A 23,791-nucleotide genomic window follows, 5' to 3' on the forward strand; every position below is an offset into this window, starting at 1 on the left:
CAGCACCAGCACAGAATAGTGGGGAAGTTCAAGTAAAAAGGCTGCTCTCCCCGAGTCACAGCGGAGACAACTGCAGCTCAGAGGAGTTGAATGTCTAAGGTCACACAGTGAGTAGCAGCTCCTGTTGTGGAAACCAATGAGCTAGCAAGAGATTTGATCATATTAATAAGACTATTTCCTTATAATCAAATAGCAATTAACATTTTCAAACAATGTTTTTACATATGTTGCCTCAGTTGGTCCCACACAATCTATGAAGTCCTTATGCCACAGATATTACCGGCCCATTTCACAGAGGAGAAAACTGAGGCTCAGAGTGGTAAGTAGCTTACCCAAAGTCACAGAGCTAGTAGGTACCAAGTTGAGACTAGAGCTGAAGTCTTCAGATTCTAAGCCGGTTGGCAAGTATTAACGGAGTCCAATTCTGTGCCCAGACCTGTGATTAGAGAATTGAGATGTCTGTGTGCTAGGAGCAAAAAGATAGGACAGCAAAGCACAGGAGAGGCAACATTTACTAATAAACTCAATAAACTAGACAAGAAACCTTAAAGGATGATGCATTTACTAATTCTAATGAGAGACAAGAGCATGCTATCTTAAAGTGTTTTTCCTCTTCAACGTATCTTTCTCAAGTATTTCTAGAAATTAAGGCCTTAAAAAAAGACAAAGCACGCCTCTAGTTTTAAGAATTCCAATGACACTGGACGTCAACTGAGTGCAGAACACAGCTGCACCTGCCGTAGGGAATGGGGTGGGGGGCAAATGGAGGACACAGATTCAGCTGATCAAGAAGAAACAATTTCCTGGCCGACGGTTCTTACAGACACAATCTCACAATCTGGCTACCAGGAATCTCTACAGAGTGATTAAGACTAGCAAAAAGAAAAAGAAAAACATATACACATTTGTCTGGATTGGTTTGAATTACATCATATATAATAATATATTATTATAATAACTATTATTGAGTACTTGCCATGTGCTAAACATTGTGCTAAGCACTTTTCATCCATTATCTCATCTAATCTTCATGACAACCCTTCAAAGCATATATGTTATTTCCCATTTTAGTGAGGAAGGGGGAAAGGGAGTTTCGGAGAGGTTAAGTAATTTGCCAAAGGCCACACAGCTATAATGATGAGATGGGCGTTGAACCAACCAAGGTCTATTTCACCCCAAAGTCCTAACTTTTATCCACATCCTAGCCTATCTCAAGGAAGGATGACTGACTAGAAGATGCCCCTCTATTCTCCAAACCCTGAGTTTCTCTAAAAGCAGCCATCTACCATAGGACACAGATATGACATTATTATCACAAAGATGCCAAAGTAACTAGCATCGAAAAATTTCAGTTAACAAATAAATTTCTCTTTACTAATAAAAATGTAATGTCATTTTATATTCTTCAAGTCAATTTTAAAACAATTATAGATTTTTCAAAGATTGAACTTGTAACAAAGTTTAGCACTATTTTAAAAGCACATGGAGAACTATCTGTTTTGTGGGCAAATTCAAATGCAATTAATTAATAACCATAATCACAAGTGGATGAATTTATTCCAACCGATTTCCATATTGATAAATGCTGTGAGCTTTTATTGAAGATTTTCAACTAAGGCTGAGAAGAGAGCTATCTACTTCTTTTGGAAGATCTTAAATTTGTCAACAATTTACATTGGTCCTATCGTATGAGACCAATTTACATTGGTCTCTGTATCGTATGATAAAGCAGTACAGTGAGCAGTAAAACTCTAACATAATATATCTGGGTATTGTAGGACACATTAGGTCAAATCAGATCCAGAAAACCATGAGTGTAAGGGGTATTCACAAGTGCCAAGGAGTCGGAAGAAATCTGTTCGGTTTCAGGAAGATGTGGGTTGTTAGAGCACTTGGTGACTGCCTAGAATCTTACTGGGGGGATGCCCCAGACAGACACAGCTGATCACCAGCCTGTTCTATTCCCAGTGCCTGGCTCCAAGATGGCTGAGACCCTGCTGAGGCCTACCAGACCCGCTTATGCTGACTTCAATGATCATTCTGAGATAAACAGAGCTTCCTCCAGTGACTCCAAAGCAGCAGTCTTGAAGGACTCAGAAAAGCAGACAATTTGTCCAAATGCAGTCCACATCTCTGCAAGAGAGAGGGAAGAGTGAGTGAAAAGTTGACTTTGTCGTTGGGATCCCAAGGGCAGCCCCTGTGTCCTGTAGCCGGTGCCTAGGCCCGAGCAGTGACCCAAACATATGGGCTGAAAGAAGACAACAGATCTTGGGTTCCTAGGGAAGAAAAATATCTACAGAAACATTTTTACAGTACTATGGAGGTAGGTCATAGGAAAAAGGCATGTTTGTTGGATTGAGGAGTGGCAGAGAAGTCTCATACTTAGAGGAAAAGAATCAGATAACTGTAACAACAGCTAACACTTTGTGCCAGACGCTTCCTACTGCTTGACTATAAACTCCAAAAGAGCAAGGACTTTGTCTCTTTCACTCACTTCGTACATTCAGCACCTAATTCAGGGTTTGGGGGCATGGTAGGTATTCAGTATACTATGTTTGAGTGAGTGAATAAATAAAACAGAAGCACCTAGATGAAGCAAAAAAACAAAAACAAAAAACTCCGACATTTTAAAAGAGGTGGTAATTATGACCTCATTTTTCTAACATTATGGAAGCACCAAGTATGTGTCCAGCATTGGACTTAGTACTGAAGATAAAGAGAGTAAAAGACAAGGTATCTTCTGGGCTTAGTGGAATAACATTCTAGAGTAGAATTTTACTCAATCAACCAACATTTGTCAAGCTCTGGGCCAGGCACCTGGCTGGGCACTGGGAAGACTGAGAGATGAGGAAGTCCCTTTCTCCACCCTCGAGAAGCTCACAGTGGCGTTGCTGGGAGCTGTCTGTAACAGAGGTACGTATTCAGGGTTGTGATCAGGAACAGGAAGAGATGACTCTACCTGGAGGGGATCAGCACAGATACCTTTCTCTGCCAGCTTTAAGCAAAGAGCAGCAATCACTGATCAGGGAGATTATGGGATTCTTGCTCCTTCTTTTTGGAGACAGAGTCTCACTCACTGCAACCTCAAACTCCTGGGCTCAAGCCATCCTCTCGCCTCAGCCTCCTGAGTAGCTGGGACTACAGGCTGCGCCGCCACGCCTGGCTAAGTTTTCCATTTTTTGTAGAGATAGAGTGTCACTCTTGCTCAGGCTGACCTCAAACTCCTGAGCTCAAGCAATCCTCCAGCCTCGGCCTCCCAGAATGGTAGGATTACAGGCATGAGCCACCACACCCAACCTCCTGCATTTTTTAAATAAATAAATTCCTGCCCCTACTCGTGGAAATCTGTATATACATTTCTTTTATGCCCTAGAGCCAGGAAAAGTGGGTTCTTCCAACCCTCTGACAAGCACTAGATTACATGATGTTATGACAATTTTAAGATTATATATGCAATAATACAATGAGTACAGAACTCAGACTCCAATGAAGAAGACCCTCAATATTTTGTGTTCTATTAGCCCCAAATTATTTAAAAAATTTAGAAGCAGTAATTGCTCAGTAAATGGCAGCAAGTGTTGCTGCTGCGGCTGAGTCCAAGGCTGCAAATATCTATATAGGGCTCATTGGGAGTTCCCCGCAGGAGAGTCTGAGGTTATTTTACACAGCCCTGCTGCTGCTGGGACAAGCTCTGACCACGTCTAGCTCTGTCGTCAGCACAAGCCAGCTGCTGGCTCTCCCGCTTCCTGGGTCTCTTGTCTGTATTCATCCTCTTTAACTCGACCCAGATTGACCCAGTATGCCTCATTTGCAGGCAGAGTAACCAACTTGTTAAAGGGATCAGGGAGAGCTCAGATCTGGTTGTGAGCAGCTGCGATCCAACCCAGCACATGGGGATTTGTGCAATTTAAAGCCCTAGACAGCTGTTTTTGTGGTGGCAGTGCCACACTGCCACCGCCTGCTGCAGAAAAAGCACAAACACAAATTGCCCCACTAGGTCAGGAAGTAAAGCTGGTGATACAAGCACCTGGGAGGTGGGGGCGGCAAGAGAGAGACAGAAAAGGTCTAGGAACCCATTAGCTAGAGCAACTCTTTCCTGAGCCCCTCGTCCTCCCCTGGTCAGGGAGGAAGGTCCTGCCTGCTCTTTTCACATCCAGTGCGTGACACTCTAATGATGATGAAAAGAGACATGCTTCAGAAATCCCAAATGTTACCTTTGAATCTAGGCACCTCAGATGACTCCATCTTTCTCCCTTACTTTTGATAACTTTTTTCATAATATCTTATCTCTTGCTGGACGTGTTACACAACACATCAGCCCTCTGAGTTGTGCAACCCACAAGGGTGGCAGCATGGAGTAGAAAAACTGGTCTAACTTCAGTGAGACACAGATTACACAACATGGTGAACAAAAGACCAGAAAGAAACAAACATTCCCTTGATATTTAATAACTAATAACTGGAAAACACCTTTGATGGCAAAATGAAAAAGATTTCAAGCTTGTTCCCTGATCCTTCCTTCTTGTTGTGCAGTAATCTATAAAAGTTTTCAATTGCCTTAAATCTTTACAGTTATGCTGAATTTCAGTTTGATGCTCTATACAGTGTTGGATGGAATTATTTCAGCTTGCTTTCTTTTCTCATTACCTTTACAAGAAAGCGTTGTCAAGACTTCAAAATTATAATACATCACTTCGCTTTTAATAGAACCACTTTTCAACATATTCAGGAAGTTTGATTATAGTTTCACTTACTTCAATAAGACATGACAACTGTTATTAAGCAAGAATTACATTCCCACCTTTTCTATTTTTTATGTTGTGGAAGGGGTTAAAATGGCTAAAGGCTGGCCCAAGGTGACAGGGACACTGCTTTCCTAGGAACTTTCAGAGGCAATGGAATGGGATCCAGGAATTAAAAGCAGGTAGACCCAGATTCTAATTCTGACTCTACAGCTAACTTGGCCATCACTGAAACCTTTTGTGCCTCAGTGTTCTTCTCTATAAAATGGGGCAAAACTATCCTGTGAAGCAAGTGAAGACCACCACCCAGCACAGTGAACATGGCTTTCAGTGGAAAGCTCTGAGGAGTTAAACAGACTTGGCTTCCAATCCCCGCCAAGCCCTTGGATTTGTTACTTTAAAATGCTCTGCTGAGTAATAACCCATGCTTTATTACCTGTGCTGACTATGAAATGAGATGCCATCTCTGAAGTGTCACCAGAGGTGGCTGCTCCCTGCATTATTTGCCTTGCAGGTACTTGTCACTCAGACACCTGCAGCATGAATGGCCCTACGGATCACAGATTTGAGGGAATTAGTCACTACCTCTGAACACAGGGCATCAGACCTACTGCTTCTGAAGAGTTCCTTTAAAGGGGACTTAAGGCCCACTGGGCTCCCTCGGTGTAAACGCTTAGGGAATGTTGGGCAGGGCAGAACCCGGACACTCCTATAAGCACTGATGGTTGGGGAGGTTGAGGGAGACGACAATCTGGCAAACGGCTAGTGGCTTAAACTGAAGCACCAACTGCCCATCTTTTGTTGATGCACTTGGAGCCCCGCCTTGCTCCAGAAAAGGTGTATCTGGGTTTGGTAAGAGGCAGCCGCTCCGTGCTATGGACGGTGGAACAGTGTCCCGTCATCTCTGCTTTATTTCAAATCTGGGACCTACAGGCGACCACCCCTTCTGCACAGCACCTTTCAGGTCGAAGCGCGTTCTTGAGGAATACCTGCACCTCAGCTGGAGACGAGGGGAGGACAGGGACACGACGGCGCTAACCGTTCAGGGCGGCCCCTCTGCGCACCCTGGGTCGCATTCCACCGGGAGATGAGCCATCGCTCCCCACCAAGACCCCCGGCCCTATGGCGGGTAGCTGCAGTAGCTGCAGCGCTGCGACCCTGGCCTCAGTATTACAGCATCCCCGCCCGTACCGAGTCCAGGAGCAAATGAGAATGAGTCGCTCTGCGAGTCAGCAACGGGAGAGTCACTGGTACACAAGTAAACGACGGGGCTGGGGGAGCACAGCCCCGGGCCTTGCTGGAGTTTAAAGGCGCGAGACTACAGAGGAGGAAGAGCCCAACCAAACAAACAGAAGATAGACGCGAGCCCTGATCTTGGCGCGGTTGGGCAATACATGCGGTCCAGCAACCCCCGCACCCATCCGCAGAAAAGGGGAAATGTTTTAAAGCCTAGAATAGCGGAGCAAGCCAACATTGGTGCAAACAATCCAGGCACAGGCAAGGCGGCGCTGCCGCCCCGAGCCTCAGTTTCCCTGTCTGCCAAATAAGGACTTTGCATTAAAGTGTCTCCCAACCCTGCTGTTACTCTAGAACTCTGCAATATACTAGGCTAAAGCTGCCCTAGGATCGGAGACCGGAAAAAGAGGGAAAAGCGAGGGAAGACAAGGAGGAGCCGGTGCGAGACCACATGAGGAAAGACGCCTGGGACAGGCTTGGCGAGTTTTCAACTTCACTCCTCCTCCTCCTCCAACACCTGAGTTCCCACCGCTGATCCAAGGCCCCGCGCCCATCGAATTTAGGCATCAGTAGCCAAGCTTCTCTCTGCTCACACCAATTTCTGAAAATCATGGGGCAGAAGGTGGGCAGCACGATAATGCATGCCAGGGATGGAAGGGGGAATGGTCTCGGCTGGGGTCCCGAGGGCAGGTGAGCGGACCTGGGGCTGGGCAGGGGGTGAGATAGCCCCAAGCTGGGGATCACAGCGCGCCCGCGTACCAGCCCGCGAGCCCCGGGCGGGCCAAATTTTATTCCCCAACTTTGAGCAAGGGGAGAGGGTGTATGCAAAAAAAAAAAAAAAGGAAAAAAAGTTGCTGAACTTTTCCCCCAACTCTGATGTGGAGGCGGGACGGAGGGCGGTGCCAGCACCCTGATTCGCCGGCGGCCGGTGTCGGGAGGCACGGATTGGCGCGCGAGGTCCGGGGCCGGGACGAGCGGGCGTGGGGGAGGGGAGCGGCCCTCCCCGCCCGCGGGATCAGCTCGCGCCGGGAGCGGGTTAATTTCAAATCGGGGGCTTGACTGCTCCGGGACGGTCACGCTCCCTCTGCCCGCCCGCCGGCCCGCCAGTCCCGGCCCGGGCGTTTCCCTCCCGCACCCACCTCGGCGCGGCGCAAAGAGAGACTGACTGCCCGACACGCGGACTCCCGGGTCTGAGCCGGGAAAGGGTGCCGAGGAGTCCCCGCTCGGCCCCCGCCGGCTCCAACTGTGAGGTGGACTGACAGGTCAGTGGGACGCAGAGGGACGCGGCGCCAGGCCAGCATAGCACCGGGAGCGGGTTCGGGCGGGAGGTGGCGGCGGCGGCGGCTGCGGCCGTTTCCCGCCTCTCGCTCCGCCGGGGGCCGTAGAAGGAGGAGCCGAGCTCCCGCGCAGAGGGGCGGGGGCGAGCGAGGGGGAGGGGCGGGGATGCCGTGGTTCCGGGCGCGGGTTTGCCCGCGCTCAAGCCCCGCGCTGCTGAGGGGCGGCGCCGGCCACGGTCCGGCTTTCCGCGCCAAATTTTTAAATCGAAGGCGGAAGGTCCGGCCCCGCCCCTGGCTCCGTCAACCAATTGCAGGCCCATGGCCAGCTCTCTGATTGGTTGAGAGTCGTTGTCCTGGAAACCACGAGGATGCTGTCCAGGAACTGCAGGGCGGGCGGCGGGAGGTCCGGGCCTGGGGGAGGGGCGGTTGGCCAGGCGGAGGGGGAAGTGCGCTGGGCAAGGAGCGGGTGGCGGCAGGGGAATTGTACCTGGTTGCCTTATTGAACAAACGCAGCCTTCCATGGTGGAGTGCAACATCGCGGGGTGAACGGACCACCCAAATAGCGAGTACCTGAAGCTTTGCATCTTTAAGAAAGTCTTTTTAAAAAAAGTCTTAATCATAAGGCACTCTTTAAATGCCCAGCAGTAACCTAGAGCTTTAGAGACTGAATTTGTAAGTTTCATGTCAGGCAACTTCCCAAGACTTTACTGCTGAGCCTGTGCACGTGTGTGTAAGGGGAGACATTCAGGCATATAGATGCAGACTTGTATCCAGATCCTGGGGGTCGCGTGTGCTCAGCCGGAACGCGGGCTCGCGCTCAGACCCGAGCGCTCATCTGTGAACAGGTGGGTGCTTGCTACCGTCTATTTGGTGCGGTCTGGAGAATGGCCCTCCTTTTCTAAAGATGGGAGAGGGCTGTCACTGGAGGGCTGTGGGTTACTTGAAGTCTCATGACAGCGGATCCGTTTGCTGAAGAATTTACTGGCATTTGTTGGAGTTCTCTGCCCGGTGAGGCTATCTCTGGTCGGGAATAAAATGTAAATCTAATTTGTCATTTTTTCGTTAGTCTTTGTTTCTGTGGCCTGCTGTGTCCGTGAAGGAATTTTCAACAGAGGATCTCTTGGTTTTTATTTTTCTCTAACTTTTTTTATTTCCTTTTTTCTTTAAGGATATTAAGATTTTTAATAGAGTTGATTAAACTACTTGAACCATCGAGATTTGGGGAGGAACTCCAGATTTTTCGTTTTTAAACTCTAAATGTATGAGAAATTTACAGAATGGAGAATGAAAAGGTACTTTTTAACTTCCATATTCATCACTGCAGTTTTAACTCCATAATTTTTCATTATCCGATATGTCTTATTAATGTCATATCCCTTTTTGGTTAGTCTCTGTAAAAACCTGGAAGGAAGGAAAATTTAATTTTTGAAGAGGGGTAGGGTTGCCCAGAGTTAAAGTAATCTTTCTAGTTTTTAATGCTTTGGTGGAAGTCTCAAAAACATAAACAGAGAGAAAAGGTATTTTTAAGAACAATGAAATTTGTTTGTTGTATTACACACTTGCGAGGATTGTTGAACAATAGGAATTCAGAAAGGCATTTGACATGATTCTAGATTGGATTTCGTTTTAACGTAATTTTTCTATGACATTGTAAGCTTTTTTAAGGGTTATGGAAGCCTCAGCATGCTCTGTTTATGAGGTAAATATTTTGTAAAGTTACAATAGAATTATCAGTGGGGGTGTGCAAGTACTGTTCGGTTAGAAAAATAATCTTATATGCAAATTTCCTAATAGTTACAGATGTTAGTCAAACAAGAGAATTAATATTGCCCTTGACAGTCTGTGGCAAAGGACAGCAGCCTTTAGAAAAACCCCATTCTTGGATCAGCACCTCTTAGGTGCACATGCTGGCAGGGATCTTCCATTGGGTCCGTCACACTGACTTCCATGTACGAGCACCATTCTCAGAGTGAGAATATCTGGGTTCTAGTCCTGTGTCACCTCTCTCAGCCTGCATGTCCCCTTCTGCAAAATAGGAATACAGGAGTCCATGAAAATACAAATGGAAAAGCACTTGATAAATACCAAAATGTCACAGACTTGTAGAATAAGCTCATTAATCCATGTTCCTAAAGTTAGTGGGTCTCTCCATTCTTCTACTTATTGCCATTCCAAGCATTTTCTTTAAAATAGATACAGATAGGAGTAATGCGTGGAATCCCAGGTGTCCAAAAGTGGAAGGAACAAAGTCTTCATTAGTCTTATGTATGAACTGCTGTTAATTTGCCCTTTTGTCTCAGTGGCAGTCCCGCTTTTACCAGGATCCAGCTTTATGACCCTGAGTAGCTAATGTTACTTCTCTTGGCCTCATTTTCTTGATCTGTGAAGTGAGGGGTGGATATTCAAAGAGCAGACTTTTCTGGTGAGAAGTCCTGTTCTTGTCACTCTGGATTTTCCTGATAAATCTGACCATATGCTAGTCCTCACCCTTGGCTGCTTGGCTCTCAATGGTGTTTTTTTGAGCACCCACTGCATGCAGCCATTATGCTAGGTGGATAATATAATAGTTTTTTCCCTGGAGGCCTTTACTTATGACAGTGTCATGAGTAAAAGTTGCTTCTAGGAGTTTGAGATCACTTAAAATTATCAGTCCTATTACGGGAAGCTGAGTGAAGGGTATATGGGAACTCTCTACTATCTTGGCAGCTCTTCTTTGTACCTAACATTATTTCAAATAAGAGTTAAGAATTATGTCTCAAAGTTTTTTAAAAAATTCTTTACACAATATGAAAACATGTAGGGCCATGCTTTGTTGCAAAATTAAAAACGGGAAATTTAACTATTAGAATGGACAGTGCCAAGTGATCATTGCAATACAGATATTAACTTCATCAACTCTACCATCTCATTAGGCAATTTTTTCCTCAGCAATATTCTATTCATTGTACGATGTCTAGAGTCAAAAGCTATCTGATAAAGCCTGTTTTACCATGGATTTAATTATTTTCTTTTTTTTAAACCAGGAAAATCTCTTTTTTGAGCCACATATCAGGGGACTAATGAAAACACCTCTGAAAGAATGCACTACGGCAAATATAGTGTTGGCAGAGATCCAGCCTGACTTTGGTCCTTTAACTACGCCCACCAAGCCCAAGGAAGTCTCCCAGGGAGAGCCGTGGACACCTACAGCCAACCTAAAAATGCTCATCAGTGCTGTGAGCCCTGAGATCCGCAACAGAGATCAGAAAAGGGGGTTGTTTGACAACAGAAGTGGATTACCTGAGGCCAAAGACTGTTTACATGTAGGTTTTCAGAGGCCTGGGTGGAGATGAGGACATTTGTTGGAGGGTTGTATCTACTGCACAAGTGCTAGCAATTTAAAGCATCACCACCTAAAGGCTGTCATTAACCTCCTTCAGAGCACCAGGAAGATTTGGACCCCATCAAATTTAGCACTGGGAATTCTGAACCTTATAGTTATTTTTATTTCAGGCTTCCCCTTCCAGATTTGCCAAGCAGTTTGTACTGGTTCTCCCCCACTCCCAGTTCTTGCCCCCAAACTTTGCAGCTGTTAAAGCTAAGCATGTGTATGAGTGGTGTTAGTCATCAAGCACAGATGCCCCTAATAAATCTGTCAAACTTTATTTCAGAATAACACATTGTTTACCTTTTCCTTTGTAGGAACACTTTTCTGGAGATGAATATGAGAAATCCCAACCAAGTCGAAAAGAGAAAAGTTTAGGACTGTTATGCCATAAGTTCTTAGCACGCTATCCTAAGTATCCCAACCCAGCTGTGAATAATGACATCTGTCTTGATGAAGTAGCGGAGGAACTTAGTAAGTATCCCATGAGCTCACTGAAACAGTTAAGGACTAAAGTGACTTTACGGACTTAACTCCTTCAGACCCATGCTCATCTGATGAGTGTTTACAAATGACACAAATAAGACCACATGGACATGGTAAATCTCTAAAGCCCGCTTAATTTAAGAATAAAGGCAAATAGTTTCTAATTTCATTGAATCTGAGAGGGAAAAAAAATTACAGTGGAGGTTGGTTGTGACTATAGGTTGTCTCTGAAGCTTTAAAGAAAGGAAACATTGTTTTATGACTCGTTTCACAAACAACTACAACTGTGAACTTTTGGCACCTTCCTTGAATCCCTAGGCTGCTGAATGGTATTTTCCTTCTGGGATCAGCTTCTGGGAGTGGGAACAGGATTTGTGTGCTCCCAGCCACTCAGCACTATTCTGAGTGGGTTTTCTGAGTGTTTTGTATTGGGCAAAAGTTACTATGTCTTCCCACCCTCTTTTACTCCTCTATTCATAGACTCAAATCTACTTAGACCCAAAAAGAGATCTGTGGCAAATTTGGGTACCTTTGAAGTCATGCAAATATCCTAATCTAAAACTGTGAAGAGATGTGCTATCTAGGGTAATACATTTTAATATGTAGCAATCACCCCATGAAGAAAAGTTTTGCCCTTCTAATACATGTTCATAAATGTCAACTTTATGTCACATTTTAAGAATATACCATTTAGATTTATCTACTTTTCACATACACTTAATCATAGCTAGGTAGGAAGTAGTACCCATTAATTCAGCAGGTACCTATTACTAATCACCTGCTACGTGCTAGGCAATGTTTTAGAAGCTTCAAATATGTCAGTGAACACAAAGGGCAAAATCTCTTCTCTCCTGGAACCTATATTCTAGTGGGGCAATAGATACGGAGCAAAAATAGTAAGTAAGTAATGAGGATGTATGTTAGAAGGTAATGCGTACTATGGAAAAAAGAAATGTAGAACAGGATGAAGGAGTGCTGGAGAGGTGCTTTGTCATTTTAAATTAAGTGCTCATGTCATAGGCCTTGTTGAGAAAGTGACATCTGAGCAGTGACTTGAAGAAGCCAGGCAGAGAGCCATGAGGACAAGGGGAAGAGGTTCCAGGCAGAAGGAACAGCCCAGTGCAAAGGCCTTCAGGCAAGGGCATAGGAACAGTTTCCAGGAACAGCAAGAGGCCAGCAGGGTGCACCCTTCTTCAGTAGTGTTTTATATAACACTTTTCCGGGAGGCTGGATTTCATCAAATATCTGAATGTAAATCAACATTGAAAGTCAATTTTTTGAACAAAGAATTCTAACATTGCAGAATGTTGAAAACCCAATTTCAATAAATTGAACCACTAATATCACATTGTTAAAGGTAGCTACAAAGTAAACAAAATTAGACTCCAAAAGGGATATTTTATTTTATTTTTTAATGTCAGTTTTTAAAAACTACATCATGGTTTTTGTACTTTTCTGTAATTTCAGCACTTTGTACCTATCATATGAATACTATAGGCAGGGTTGTGTGTGTTTGTGTATGCTGGAAGGGTAATATAAGAAATGGATTGGAAAGTGTGGGATTTACAGTATGAAAGACTTGGTTTTGCAACTTACTGGCTCTGTTCCTGGCGTGTGCTACTTAGCTGGTTCGAGTTGCTGTCTCCGATCATTAAAGTGCAGACAATAATACCTACTTCACAAGCTTAGGGTGAAAATTTCCTAAAGCTGTATGGCACATATTAGGCCTCAATAAATGTATCCTTTCTAACTCACATTAACTTATTCATACCCTTTGAGAGCAGGGACATGTCTTTCTTACTTTCACACTGTTTGTTGAACATGTGCACTTATAGTCAATAAAGTTATATTATCCGGAACCTACTGAGTAATAAACCATGGAAGAAGTTATTCAATTCTCAACACATTACAAAAACCTGACCCCAGTAACGTACAATCGTACTTTCTTTGCAGATGTTGAGCGTCGGCGCATTTACGATATCGTGAATGTCCTGGAGAGCTTACACATGGTGAGCCGCCTCGCCAAAAACAGGTACACCTGGCACGGGCGACATAATCTCAACAAGACCCTCGGTACTTTGAAGAGTGTCGGGCAGGAGAATAAGTACGCCGAGCAGATTATGATGATCAAAAAGAAAGAATATGAACAAGAGTTTGACTTTATTAAGAGTTACAGTATAGAGGATCATATCATCAAATCGAACACTGGCCAAAATGGACACCCAGACATGTGCTTTGTGGAACTCCCTGGAGTGGAATTTCGGGCAGGTGAGAGACAGTATGGAAAAGCCCAGGCTGGAGCTCCAGTGGCACAGTGGGTTAGCGCCCGGTCCTTGCGGGGGAAAAGCCCAGGCCGCGTGGCACTCCTCCTGCGTCTAAAGGGAAGGTCCCCTGGAGAACACTGCTCTAAAGCCACTGCTGCCTTTGATGTTAAAATGCTGCAGTTGTCAGCGGTATGATCAGGTGGTGGTATTTTTAGCCTTGTTACTTTAGAAGTCACTTGTCCCTTCATGAATTTTAATTCTGTAATCCTCATCCTTCTCCAAAGCTTCTGTAAACAGCCGCAAAGACAAATCTTTAAGAGTAATGAGCCAGAAATTTGTGATGCTGTTTTTGGTGTCAACGCCTCAGATAGTAAGCCTAGAAATTGCTGCCAAGATTTTAATTGGGGAGGACCATGTGGAAGATTTGGATAAAAGCAAGTTTAAAAGTAAGTGTCATGACTGCCATGGAATTTTGGACCTATTCTTAAACAATACGATCTCGGTTATAAACTAGTTTCCAAATATATTGGGTACATAAACAGATCTTCTCTAATTATGTTTTTATATCTTTACTTCTCCTTAGAAGCCATGATAATACTGCATTAGCTAACTTGTAGCATTGGAAGATATGTATAACTACTCTTATTTGTCTGACATTTTGGCTTCATTTGATATTGTAATATTTTTTGTTCTGATTTTACATTAGTAGAATCTGTACTGTCTCAGGTCTAAGTGAGTAGTGAATTATAAAGCAGGACCAGACGCTAGGTCTCTTACTCTTTCCACTGATGCTGATGTATGAGAATACAAATAACATAAAATTGTCCCCTAAAGTGACTTGCAGTACAGTTGGTCTGCCATTTTGAATGGATTTAGCCAGATGACCTGCTCTCAGTTGGAAAGGGATTACAGCCTGGGTTCCTAACACAGAGCCCAGCCCCCACTGCTATACCAGACTTTGCAGGGTGTTGGAAAGAAGCGCTCAGCACATGGGGAGGGGGCTTTGCTGGAGGTTAGCCTGAACATGGGCCACCTGTAGGACCCAGCTGTATGGTGAGGAAGAGCCACCATAAGTGACTGCAGAGGTTGTGGGGAATACTTGGGAACACAGAGACTCCTTCCCATCCTATAAAGCTATACTAGTCCCATGGAAGAATATTCACACATCCCCAGGTTGATAGTGTATCTATAAAGACAGAATTAAGCAGAGTGTAAAGGCAATAATGCTGGCAATGGGCTTGGGAGATCTGCAACTTCAGAAAACACACCCTGATACTGATGAGTTCCTGCTTCTTCTGAATCACCAGTTTTCAGCTCTCTGATTCACTAATTAGTCACAGCCTTGGAAACTATTCCAGGAACTATAGGTGTGTAACTTGCTGAAACCCCAGGGAATTCAGAACATACTGGCATGGCTATGAAGAAGAGGACTCGATTTGTAATTTTGTACTATCAAGATAGAAGTAAAAACAGACTTTTTTACATAAAAATTTTTAAGATACATGAGCTTTGCAGAATTAATAAATTTAGGCTCTGCATATTGCATAAAGACAATGTAAAAGATTACAAATTTTGATGGGGTATGGAATTTTCCATGCTACGATATTAAATAAGTGTTATAAGGTGTTTCAAGCAGAAAAGCAATACATTTGTCACTTTTATTTCTATCTGCTCATAAAATTCTTCTGAATCCTCATTAGAAGATTCCCAGGAATAGTGTTTTTTTACAAAAATCTGTAAGTTTCAGATAAGGTGATCTCATCGAGTCATTTTTCCTTTTCAGCATGTGCTGTCGTCGTTTCAAGATTCAGTACCAGCAGTAACTGAGTCTTTTAAATATTTAAAACTATTTTTTGTCTTAATTAAAGCAGTAGCACTAGAATGACTTAAAAGGAGTCACATGTTTCTCTGACATTGACGGTTAAGACAGCTCTTAAAATATGAAGTCCTTTCTTATGAAGCAAAATCTTTTGATCTTTCATCATTGCATTAAGTGGTATATATAAGTTTTTTTTTTTCCCAGCAAAAATTAGGAGGTTATATGATATAGCTAATGTTCTGAGTAGCCTGGAGCTTATCAAGAAAGTTCATGTTACAGAGGAAAAAGGACGAAAACCAGCTTTTAAATGGACAGGCCCAGAAATCAGTCCAAATACCAGTGGTATGTATTTTTTTTCTTTTATTCTTTGCTTCATTATTTTGGATTAAGGCACGTTTGGAGATATTCTCCCTGCCCTATCCTGCTCACCACCCCCACATAGAAAGGAGATACCAGGCTGTCTGGAAAGTATCCAGCCATGTAACATGTTCTTATTATATTAACAATGGCTGGATACTTTCCAGACAGCCCTCGTATATAAAGAGTTGAAAAGACAATTAAAGATGAGTGCCAATATAGAAAGTTTGGCTTCTGGCTCCATCAGCAACCCAAGGTCCATAACAACCTCCGACCCTGTGCCCAGGAAATAGAATCTATATATGAAAAGATCTGGGAGATCAAAAGCACCACAAAGCGTAAGATACTGTTGCGGTTGTTGTTATGCTGCTCAATGACCACAACAGAACTTGTGCACATGGAGAACATGAAATGAGTTCATTCTGGTATCAGGGTAGACCTTTCTAGTCCTCATCTCAACTGTGATCCTGACATTTTATATCCCACCAAAGATCCCCTCCCAGAACCATTAGAAAATAGCAAGAATGTGGGCCATGGAGGCAGAGGGAGACTCAGGTTCCAGTCCCAGCTCTGCCACTCATTAGCTATGTGGCCTCGGGCAGGTGACTTCTCTGAGGCTCAGTTTCCTCACCTGTGAAATGGGAAGAACAATAGTGCCTGTTATTGTGAGTTTGGTATAATCTCAGAGAGAGGTCTTTTGGTGCAGGAATTTGGAGTGAAGGCTCTGGGGCCATACCAGGTTCATGTCACAGGCACACATGCTTCTAGCGGAGAGACCTCAAGTCAGTGGGTTAATGTTTCTGAGTGTCAGAGCTCTCATCTCTCACATGGGGTTGCTTTTCCTGAGGAGGACCAACCTCGGGAAGGATCACCATATTTCATCAGCTCGAAGAGTCCACTGATTATAAGATGCACAATTTTTTATATATCACTAAGAAAGAAAAATCACTAGTCACTAATGTCTGGCACACCACTGGTTATAAGATACAGGGCAGTCTCAGAAATGTTAAAGTATGAAGTCTCATGTCCCAGAAATCATTTAATAAGATAAAAAAAGGTTTTGTATATAAAGCTCTTAGAACTGCATCTGGCACATAATTGGTACTCTATAATTGTTGCCACTTTTATTTTTAAAAGCGTTTCAGAACTACCTTTTGATTTCATATCCCAGAAGGAAGCTGAACCACCCGTATTTTAACACGCAGACCTTTTCTGTTTCAGACTCCAGCCCAGTCACCCCTTTGGCCACCTCTGATTTAGAGGTGAGACGGTCTTCAAAAGAGAACTGTGCCAAAAACCTCTTTTCCACACGTGGGAAACCAAACTTTACTCGACACCCATCTCTCATCAAGCTGGTGAAGAGTATAGAAAGTGATCGGAGAAAGATAAATTCTGCTCCCAGTAGCCCTGTGAAGGCCAACAAAGGTATGTTTTCAATAACATCAGGGCTCTGCTAGGAAAAATTTCTTTTTATCTCATTTTTTTTTAGCTTACTTGATCCCTGCAATACTTGTCAGAGAATTGTTTCAATATCCACGTAACCAAGCCTTTTTGAAGCCAAACTTAAATACGAATTAAAGGATAAAAAGTCACTTGTGGGGTTTAGTGTTTAATTGCCATGCAGTTTTAAAGGGAGGTACGTGTTTTCTGTCCCTTTGACTCCAACGAGGTTTCCTCTGTGTGAACATGTGTTCTTTAGCTTTGACCAATGCCCCTCCCTTTCTGTTTCACCAGCTGAGTGTTCTCAGAATCCTGCACCCTTCCCAAGTAAAATGGCTCAGCTCGCGGCTATTTGCAAAATGCAATTAGAAGAGCAATCCAGGTAGGTTGGCAATGCTCTTTAGCAACGAACAGGGTGAATTACTTTTGCATTGCATGATTGGGATTACTTATTTCGTGTGAGAACAGGCACTAGCCTTGGAGATGGGAGGGAGAATCTTCTCTATGTCTCATACTCAGTCATTACAGAAACTATCTGCTAATTTCAAAACAGCATGGCTTCAATCTGAGGCTTCAAGTGGTAGAACATCTCAGAGAAAATGTGTTTCCATTGTGTCATGTTTTAAATTTTGTCCTTTAGTGAACCCAGAAAGAAAGTGAAAGTACAACTGGCAAGATCTGGGTACTGCAAACCAGTGGCCCCTCTGGACACCCCAGTGAATGCTGAGCTGGAGCTGACAGCACCGTCCCTCATCCAGCCCCTGGGGGTGGTCCCACTGATCCCCAGCCCGTTGTCATCAGCGGTGCCCGTGATCCTACCTCCGGCCCCTTCAGGCCCATCCTATGCCATCTACCTGCAGGCTGCCCAAGCCCAAACCATGACGCCGCCTCAAGGCCTGAGCCCAACGATCTGCCCCACTCACTCTTCTAAAGCTACTGGATCAAAAGACTCCACAGATGCCACCACTGAGAAGGCAGCCAGTGATGCCACCAAGTCCAGTGCCTCCACCAGGCCCGGAAACTTGGTTCCAGCCCCAGAGAGACAGGGTACAAAGAACCGAAACAGGGAGCCAGCTGGAGAAAGAGGCTCCAAGAGGGCAAGCATGCTTGAAGATAGTGCTTCCAAAAAGAAATTTAAAGAGGATTTAAAAGGACTTGAAAATGTCTCCGCAGTAAGTACAAAGCTTTGGGAATTCCCTGGGCAATTAGAGGAGAATTTGGTGGCTTGGGAAATTTACCAGAGCAAAGAGCAATCTTTCAGAAGACGAGGAACTGTTTCTTAGCATCCCATAATCCAAATGCGGGCCCAGACAGCTAATCCCCTGACTGGGATGACGGCAGGGACATTTTTAACCTTTGGAGGGAGGGATTATTTGCTCTCTTTTTAAAGCACCATGAGTGGTTGTCCTTAAGTCCATTTCTCCATCACATGCTGGAATGCAAACACCTGTCATGAAAGTCTTAAATAATTTACAAGCAGACGTAACTCCGAATGAATGGATGGATGCGTAGGGTTCCTGTAACTTCTTTCTGAGTCATTACCTAATGCTTGTCATGTAACTGGCATCTGTTGCCTGGAAGATAAAGTGTTCCCCGTTTTTACTTTCTACCTAAAATTTAAACTAAAATATCCATTTTGTGTAAATAGAAAAATCAAACCGATTTTGACAAATTGTAGGTATATTTGATGTATTGGTTTCTAAAGGATTTTTTCTCTTAGGTGGAGATTAGTTCAGGTAGGAATTAATATTTATCAGATGCCTACCCACATACCAGACATAATAGGTATTAGGCCCTTTCACATACATTATCTCATTTTTCTCCCTTAGGACAATTATATATGAAAGACATTACTGGATCAAATAAATACCACTAAACCTGGAAGCAGCAGTTAATCTTTCATTTTGCTCGTGCTGTTAACGCAAGTTATTTTACTTTCCTATGTCTTGTTTTTCCTCATCTATGAGGAATTTATTCTGCTGATTTTTCCTGATCACCTGTAAATAAAGCATTGTGATCTGAGTCAAATCTAACCTAGCACCTGCCTTTGGTGGCAGTCGCTTTTGAGTCCTTGCCCCATGGCCATGTTACAATTTTTGTGAAGTTAAGTGAATTTATACATAAAGGGATTTGATCCCTTTAAGACACTGTATAAGCTGAAGGGTATTACCTGTTACTGTTGTTATTAAGGAAGCTTTAGAATTTGTCAAATCTTCCCTGAGGATGGCCTCATGGTAACCATTCCAACATCTATTATCTTACATAGTATCATTTTGTATTTAATATACATGCTAGGGGGGAAATCGTAAGGCTTTGGCTTGATTCAATTTTCTGAGGGGTCCGTAATCTCTCTGGGCCAATGGGTATGATTTAATAATGGTCTCCCGTTGGTCATTTAGTTATTCAGGATTAAGGTTTTCAGCGGGTAGATTTTCCATGTACCCTGCTTCTTTCTTTCATCTCTACAACTTCATTTTGACTGTTTCTTTTTAGGGTGGACTGAGTAAAACAAAGAACATAAGAGATCCATGTGTTAGTTCATTCGTCAAATATTTACTGAGAATCTCCACTTCTAGGCGAGAAAACGGTTTGCAAATAAACAAACACATCAGGTCGTGAATGATGAGGAGGACGATGATGTGAGGGGGTGGTAGGGCTGCTGTGGGTAGAAGAAATGACCTTCGAGTTGGAATAAGTCAGATTCACCCATTCTGCTAATGTAATAGTTCTAATTTTTTTTAAAAAAGGAACTGGCATTATAGGTTAAAAGATTTTGCAATGAATGTAGTTTGTTGAAAATTGAAAAAGAATTATGATGAGAGTACTACAGGCTTTGTTGAAGACTAGAAAGAGTTAAACCAGCGATCAGAGTAACTGTCCCACAGGAGAATATGACTGAAGATGACAGAGAGCAGCTCTTTGTAAAATGCTTAAATCCACCCCGAAAAATCCTCTATTTCTGCAGCTTTCAAGGCACCTACTAGTGGAGACTTTGAGCAGTACCAGGCACCTAAGAAACAAAATTAAAAGCTTACGGTAGTGGTTTGGCGTTGTGGTTCCTGAGGAAAAGACCTATTAACAGCTGGATCAAACTGTTATTTTGACAATGGAGAGAAAAAAGCTCTAAAGAAAGATAAAAGAAGGGGCCCTAGCTTATACAAGCTGTTTTTGGCTTTTGCCAGTCCCGCTCCCAATAAGGCTAAAGCAGACTTCTCAGGCAATTCAGCCACCCCGGTAGACTTTTTCTGTTTGGTAAAGTACAGTGATCTAACAAGCATTGTGGGAGGTGCATGCAACACATACCTGGGCCTTTTCTATTTGGAATAAAACTATTGCCTAAAGCTTTTGCTCGGTGACATGTGGGTCTCTAATATGAATTAATCAGTTCTCTTGTAATTTTTTAACTCTAGTATGCTTTAGTTTGCATATTCTAAGATTGCTTGTTATCATTAGAGCAGGCAGTACTAGGGAAAAAAATCTATACTCGTATGATTCCTTTGTTCTAAATCAGGGGTCTGCAAACTTTCTCTAAAGGGCCAGATAGTCAGTATTTTTGGCTTTGTGGACCACATGGGCTCTGCTGCACCTGTTCAACTCTGCCGTTGTAGCAGGGAAGCAGCTATAGATAATACATAAGTGAATGGGCATGGCTGTGTTCAAATAAAATTTTATTTACAGAAACAGGTGGGGAGTGGGATTTGGCCCATGGGAAATAGTTTGCCCACCCCTTCTCTAAATCAACATTGCTTACAATGTTTCTTTGAATACTAGTCCTCCTTAATAACCTACCAAAAATATAGTTGCCAAATAGTCTCGGAAATACTACATGCTGTGTGCTCCACTTGGGGATTTATGATGCATGCCATCATTAGAGTCAGTTGGAAATTCTCTCTGATAAAGACACCATTTGCCTTTGTTTGGTTCAGCATTTCCCAAACGTGTTTGACCTTGAATTAAGTAATGCCTGCTTGCATCCCACAGACCTAGGGGTCCCTCAAGAGCGCTTTTTAGGAAATACCATCCTACGTAATTAAAGAACTATCAGATGGCAATCTGCTAGTGCTGTATGCAGTGTTCATCTTGCTTCTGATAATTGACACCACCTTATAGCAAGAAGTCTGGTTGCAGGAGTTAGGACGTCAGTGTGAGGGTTGTGTGCTGGGTGAATCCCACCCCTAAGCAGGCTCAGTGCCAGTTTCTAGATGTTTCCCAAGACCATAGGTGGCATTTAAGAAGCAGATGTTCTGTATTATTCAGGACAAACATTGGGAAGGGTGGGCAGATGTTGTTCTCTAGGAGCCGGGTGGCTGGCCTGCCTGCAGCCTGTACCGCTGGGGGCTTTGGTCTGATGAAACAAGCAACAGCCAAGGGATGTTCGTCCTGAAGAGGCACATGGCCATTTTTTTCCTATATTTGTGTGCACAATAAGCCCTTCCTTCTTGTTTTCTAGACCTCGCTCCCATCAGGATACTTAATCCCTCTCACACACTGCTCATCCCTGGGGGCAGAGTCCATCCTGTCTAGTAAAGAAAACTCAGGTGCTCTTTCCCCAAACCACAGGATCTACAGCTCCCCGATCGCAGGTGAGTAGACGTAAAACACTATTCAAACGGAGACCGGTCTCAAGTTCACTTAAGCCTATAAACTTATCGGACAAATGCCTGTGCTTTTAAGATCTCTTCACCCTTTTCTTTCCAGGTGTTATTCCAGTGACATCATCTGAACTCACTGCTGTTAATTTTCCCTCTTTTCATGTAACACCTTTGAAGCTAATGGTCTCACCAAATTCCGGGGCAGCCGTACCTGTCGGGAACAGCCCGGCTCTCACTGCGAGCCACCCTGTCCCCATCCAGAACCCAAGCTCAGCCATTGTAAACTTCACCCTGCAGCACCTGGGACTCATCTCCTCCGGTGTCCAGGTGTCTGCCAACCCTGGGGCCGGAATCATTCCTGTGTCTCCAAGAATAGAGGCTGTTAGTGTCCTACCAGAAAACGCAGGCACTCAGCAAGGAAGAGCCACCAGTTATGACTCGCCAGTCCCAGGCCAGAGCCAACCAAACGGACAATCAGTTACTGTGATGGGGGCACAGCAGGTGAGAGTATTTGCATTTAATTTAGTTTTTCTTTGTGTTATTAAGTCCCAAATATCTGTATCATAGGAGACTTGCTTTTGCTTTCCTTCTTTGGAGAGCGAAAGCATGGGAAATAAGGAGATCAAAGGCTTACCTTCCTTCCACAACACAGGAAGAGTGCCAGAGGAGTCTATAGTATTGGGTTATCGTGAGATTTTTGTCTCCCTTTAACAAAATAATTGAGAATGTAAAATTCATGGAGGCTTCCCTCGCCAATTTCAAGATATGTGAGTTTCCCAACATGGAACATCCATCCAAGCCCATCCTCCAAGTCCACAGGGACATATGTATCTGTGTGTGTTTGACTTCTTTTTTCCATTCCTCTCTTTCCAATCAGCCTATTCCTGTGACACCCAAAGGGTCACAATTAGTGGCCGAGAGTTTCTTCCGTACCCCAGGTGGACCCACCAAGCCGACTAGCTCATCCTGTGTGGATTTCGATGGTGCTAATAAAACCTCCTTAGGAACTCTCTTTGTTCCACAGAGAAAACTGGAAGTCTCAACAGAGGATGTCCACTAATTGACAGATAGTGGCTTGGTTTGATTTTCTAAAGAGTCATTTCATAGAGAAGATGCACACAGACTGATTTGGAGAACACATTCTCTGAAAATACTGTAAATATGTTGGTGGTTTGCTCAATGTCAAAGCAGATACTTGTTTTCATACATATATATGTTTACACACACACACACACACACACACACACATATATTTGTATAAAGCTAAGTTTAGCTTTCAATCCTATAAAATAAAAGTAAAATGTTGAACTAAGGTATATTAACTTCTAGGGGGAGAAGATTCATTATTTCAGCTGTGCGTAATACTATTATGCAAAGTAACTGTATTAAAGTTTACTTCCCTTTGAGTATATATGTTTGACATGCCTAACACAGCATTCTCTTAAACTTTTTGCACAAAGAAAACGCTGTGTGATGTATAATGCTGTATTTTTAAATAGGGCGATAGCTATATTTTTTGTAATTTCTTGAATCTGTTGTTGCAAGATGCCTTTTTGTAAAGTTTGCAACAGTCCTCAATCAAGTCTATGGAAAAATTATTTATAAAGTGTATTTTTAATCATAATTGTTCAAATTAAAACTTTTTTAAAACATAGTTAACATTTTTATTTGGCCCATAAGGGCACTGTTGGGAGAAAATTAAAATTTATCTAATCTCAGAGGCAAATCCTTGGTAAGGAGAATACATCCTGGCTTCCCTTAGATACGTGAAATTTAAAGAATGTTTCTACATTCTTACCCACTTTTGACCCTGGATATTGCTCCACTTTTGCAGAAGTGAAAATGGCTTCAGAGAGGCTGTTAGTTGGCCAAGGACACCCACCCAAGTCCCAGGTACTTCCTACCGCACTCCCGGAGATTAGGAATGAAAGACAGGAGCTGGGACCCTCCCTCCTCTGCCCTGGCATGACCAGCATCTATCCCAGGCTCTCTGCTCTCCACAGAGGAGGGCCTGCAGCCCAGCCTCTTCCCATATGTTGTGGATGGCCCAGCTCCAGGGATGGGAAAACAGCAGTAAGGATTCCAATTGCCTCTACACTCAGAAAACTATCATGCTAAACCCTCAAGCTCCAAGAGAAGGAAAAAGCTACAATGTATTAAGTGTACATCTCCTTGACCCCCTTGTTAGGGGATGACTTGCACCTTGAGAACTGA

At 43.5% G+C, this 23,791-nt stretch overlaps 1 protein-coding gene across 2 annotated transcripts; it reads left to right on the forward strand.

The window, feature by feature from the left end:
- Nucleotides 1-7,022: 7,022 nt before the first annotated feature.
- Nucleotides 7,023-23,231, forward strand: E2F8 (E2F transcription factor 8). 2 transcript variants are annotated; one of them, XM_012654256.1, is made up of 13 exons: nucleotides 7,023-7,240; nucleotides 8,424-8,547; nucleotides 10,279-10,557; nucleotides 10,937-11,093; nucleotides 13,059-13,373; nucleotides 13,654-13,815; nucleotides 15,393-15,530; nucleotides 16,767-16,970; nucleotides 17,280-17,367; nucleotides 17,626-18,157; nucleotides 21,436-21,568; nucleotides 21,684-22,078; nucleotides 22,455-23,231. In XM_012654256.1, exons 2-13 carry the CDS (start codon nucleotides 8,533-8,535, stop codon nucleotides 22,635-22,637), a joined length of 2,601 nt encoding a protein of 866 aa, XP_012509710.1. In that variant the 5' UTR covers nucleotides 7,023-7,240; nucleotides 8,424-8,532; the 3' UTR covers nucleotides 22,638-23,231. The 2 variants fall into 2 exon arrangements, with proteins under 2 accessions (XP_012509710.1, XP_012509709.1); XM_012654255.1 differs by lacking the exon at nucleotides 7,023-7,240 and adding an exon at nucleotides 7,695-8,100.
- Nucleotides 23,232-23,791: the final 560 nt, after the last annotated feature.

This window comes from Propithecus coquereli, unplaced genomic scaffold, assembly GCF_000956105.1.
Source record: "Propithecus coquereli isolate 6110/MARCELLA unplaced genomic scaffold, Pcoq_1.0 Scaffold44, whole genome shotgun sequence".
In the NCBI taxonomy this organism is placed as follows: Eukaryota; Metazoa; Chordata; class Mammalia; order Primates; family Indriidae; genus Propithecus; species Propithecus coquereli.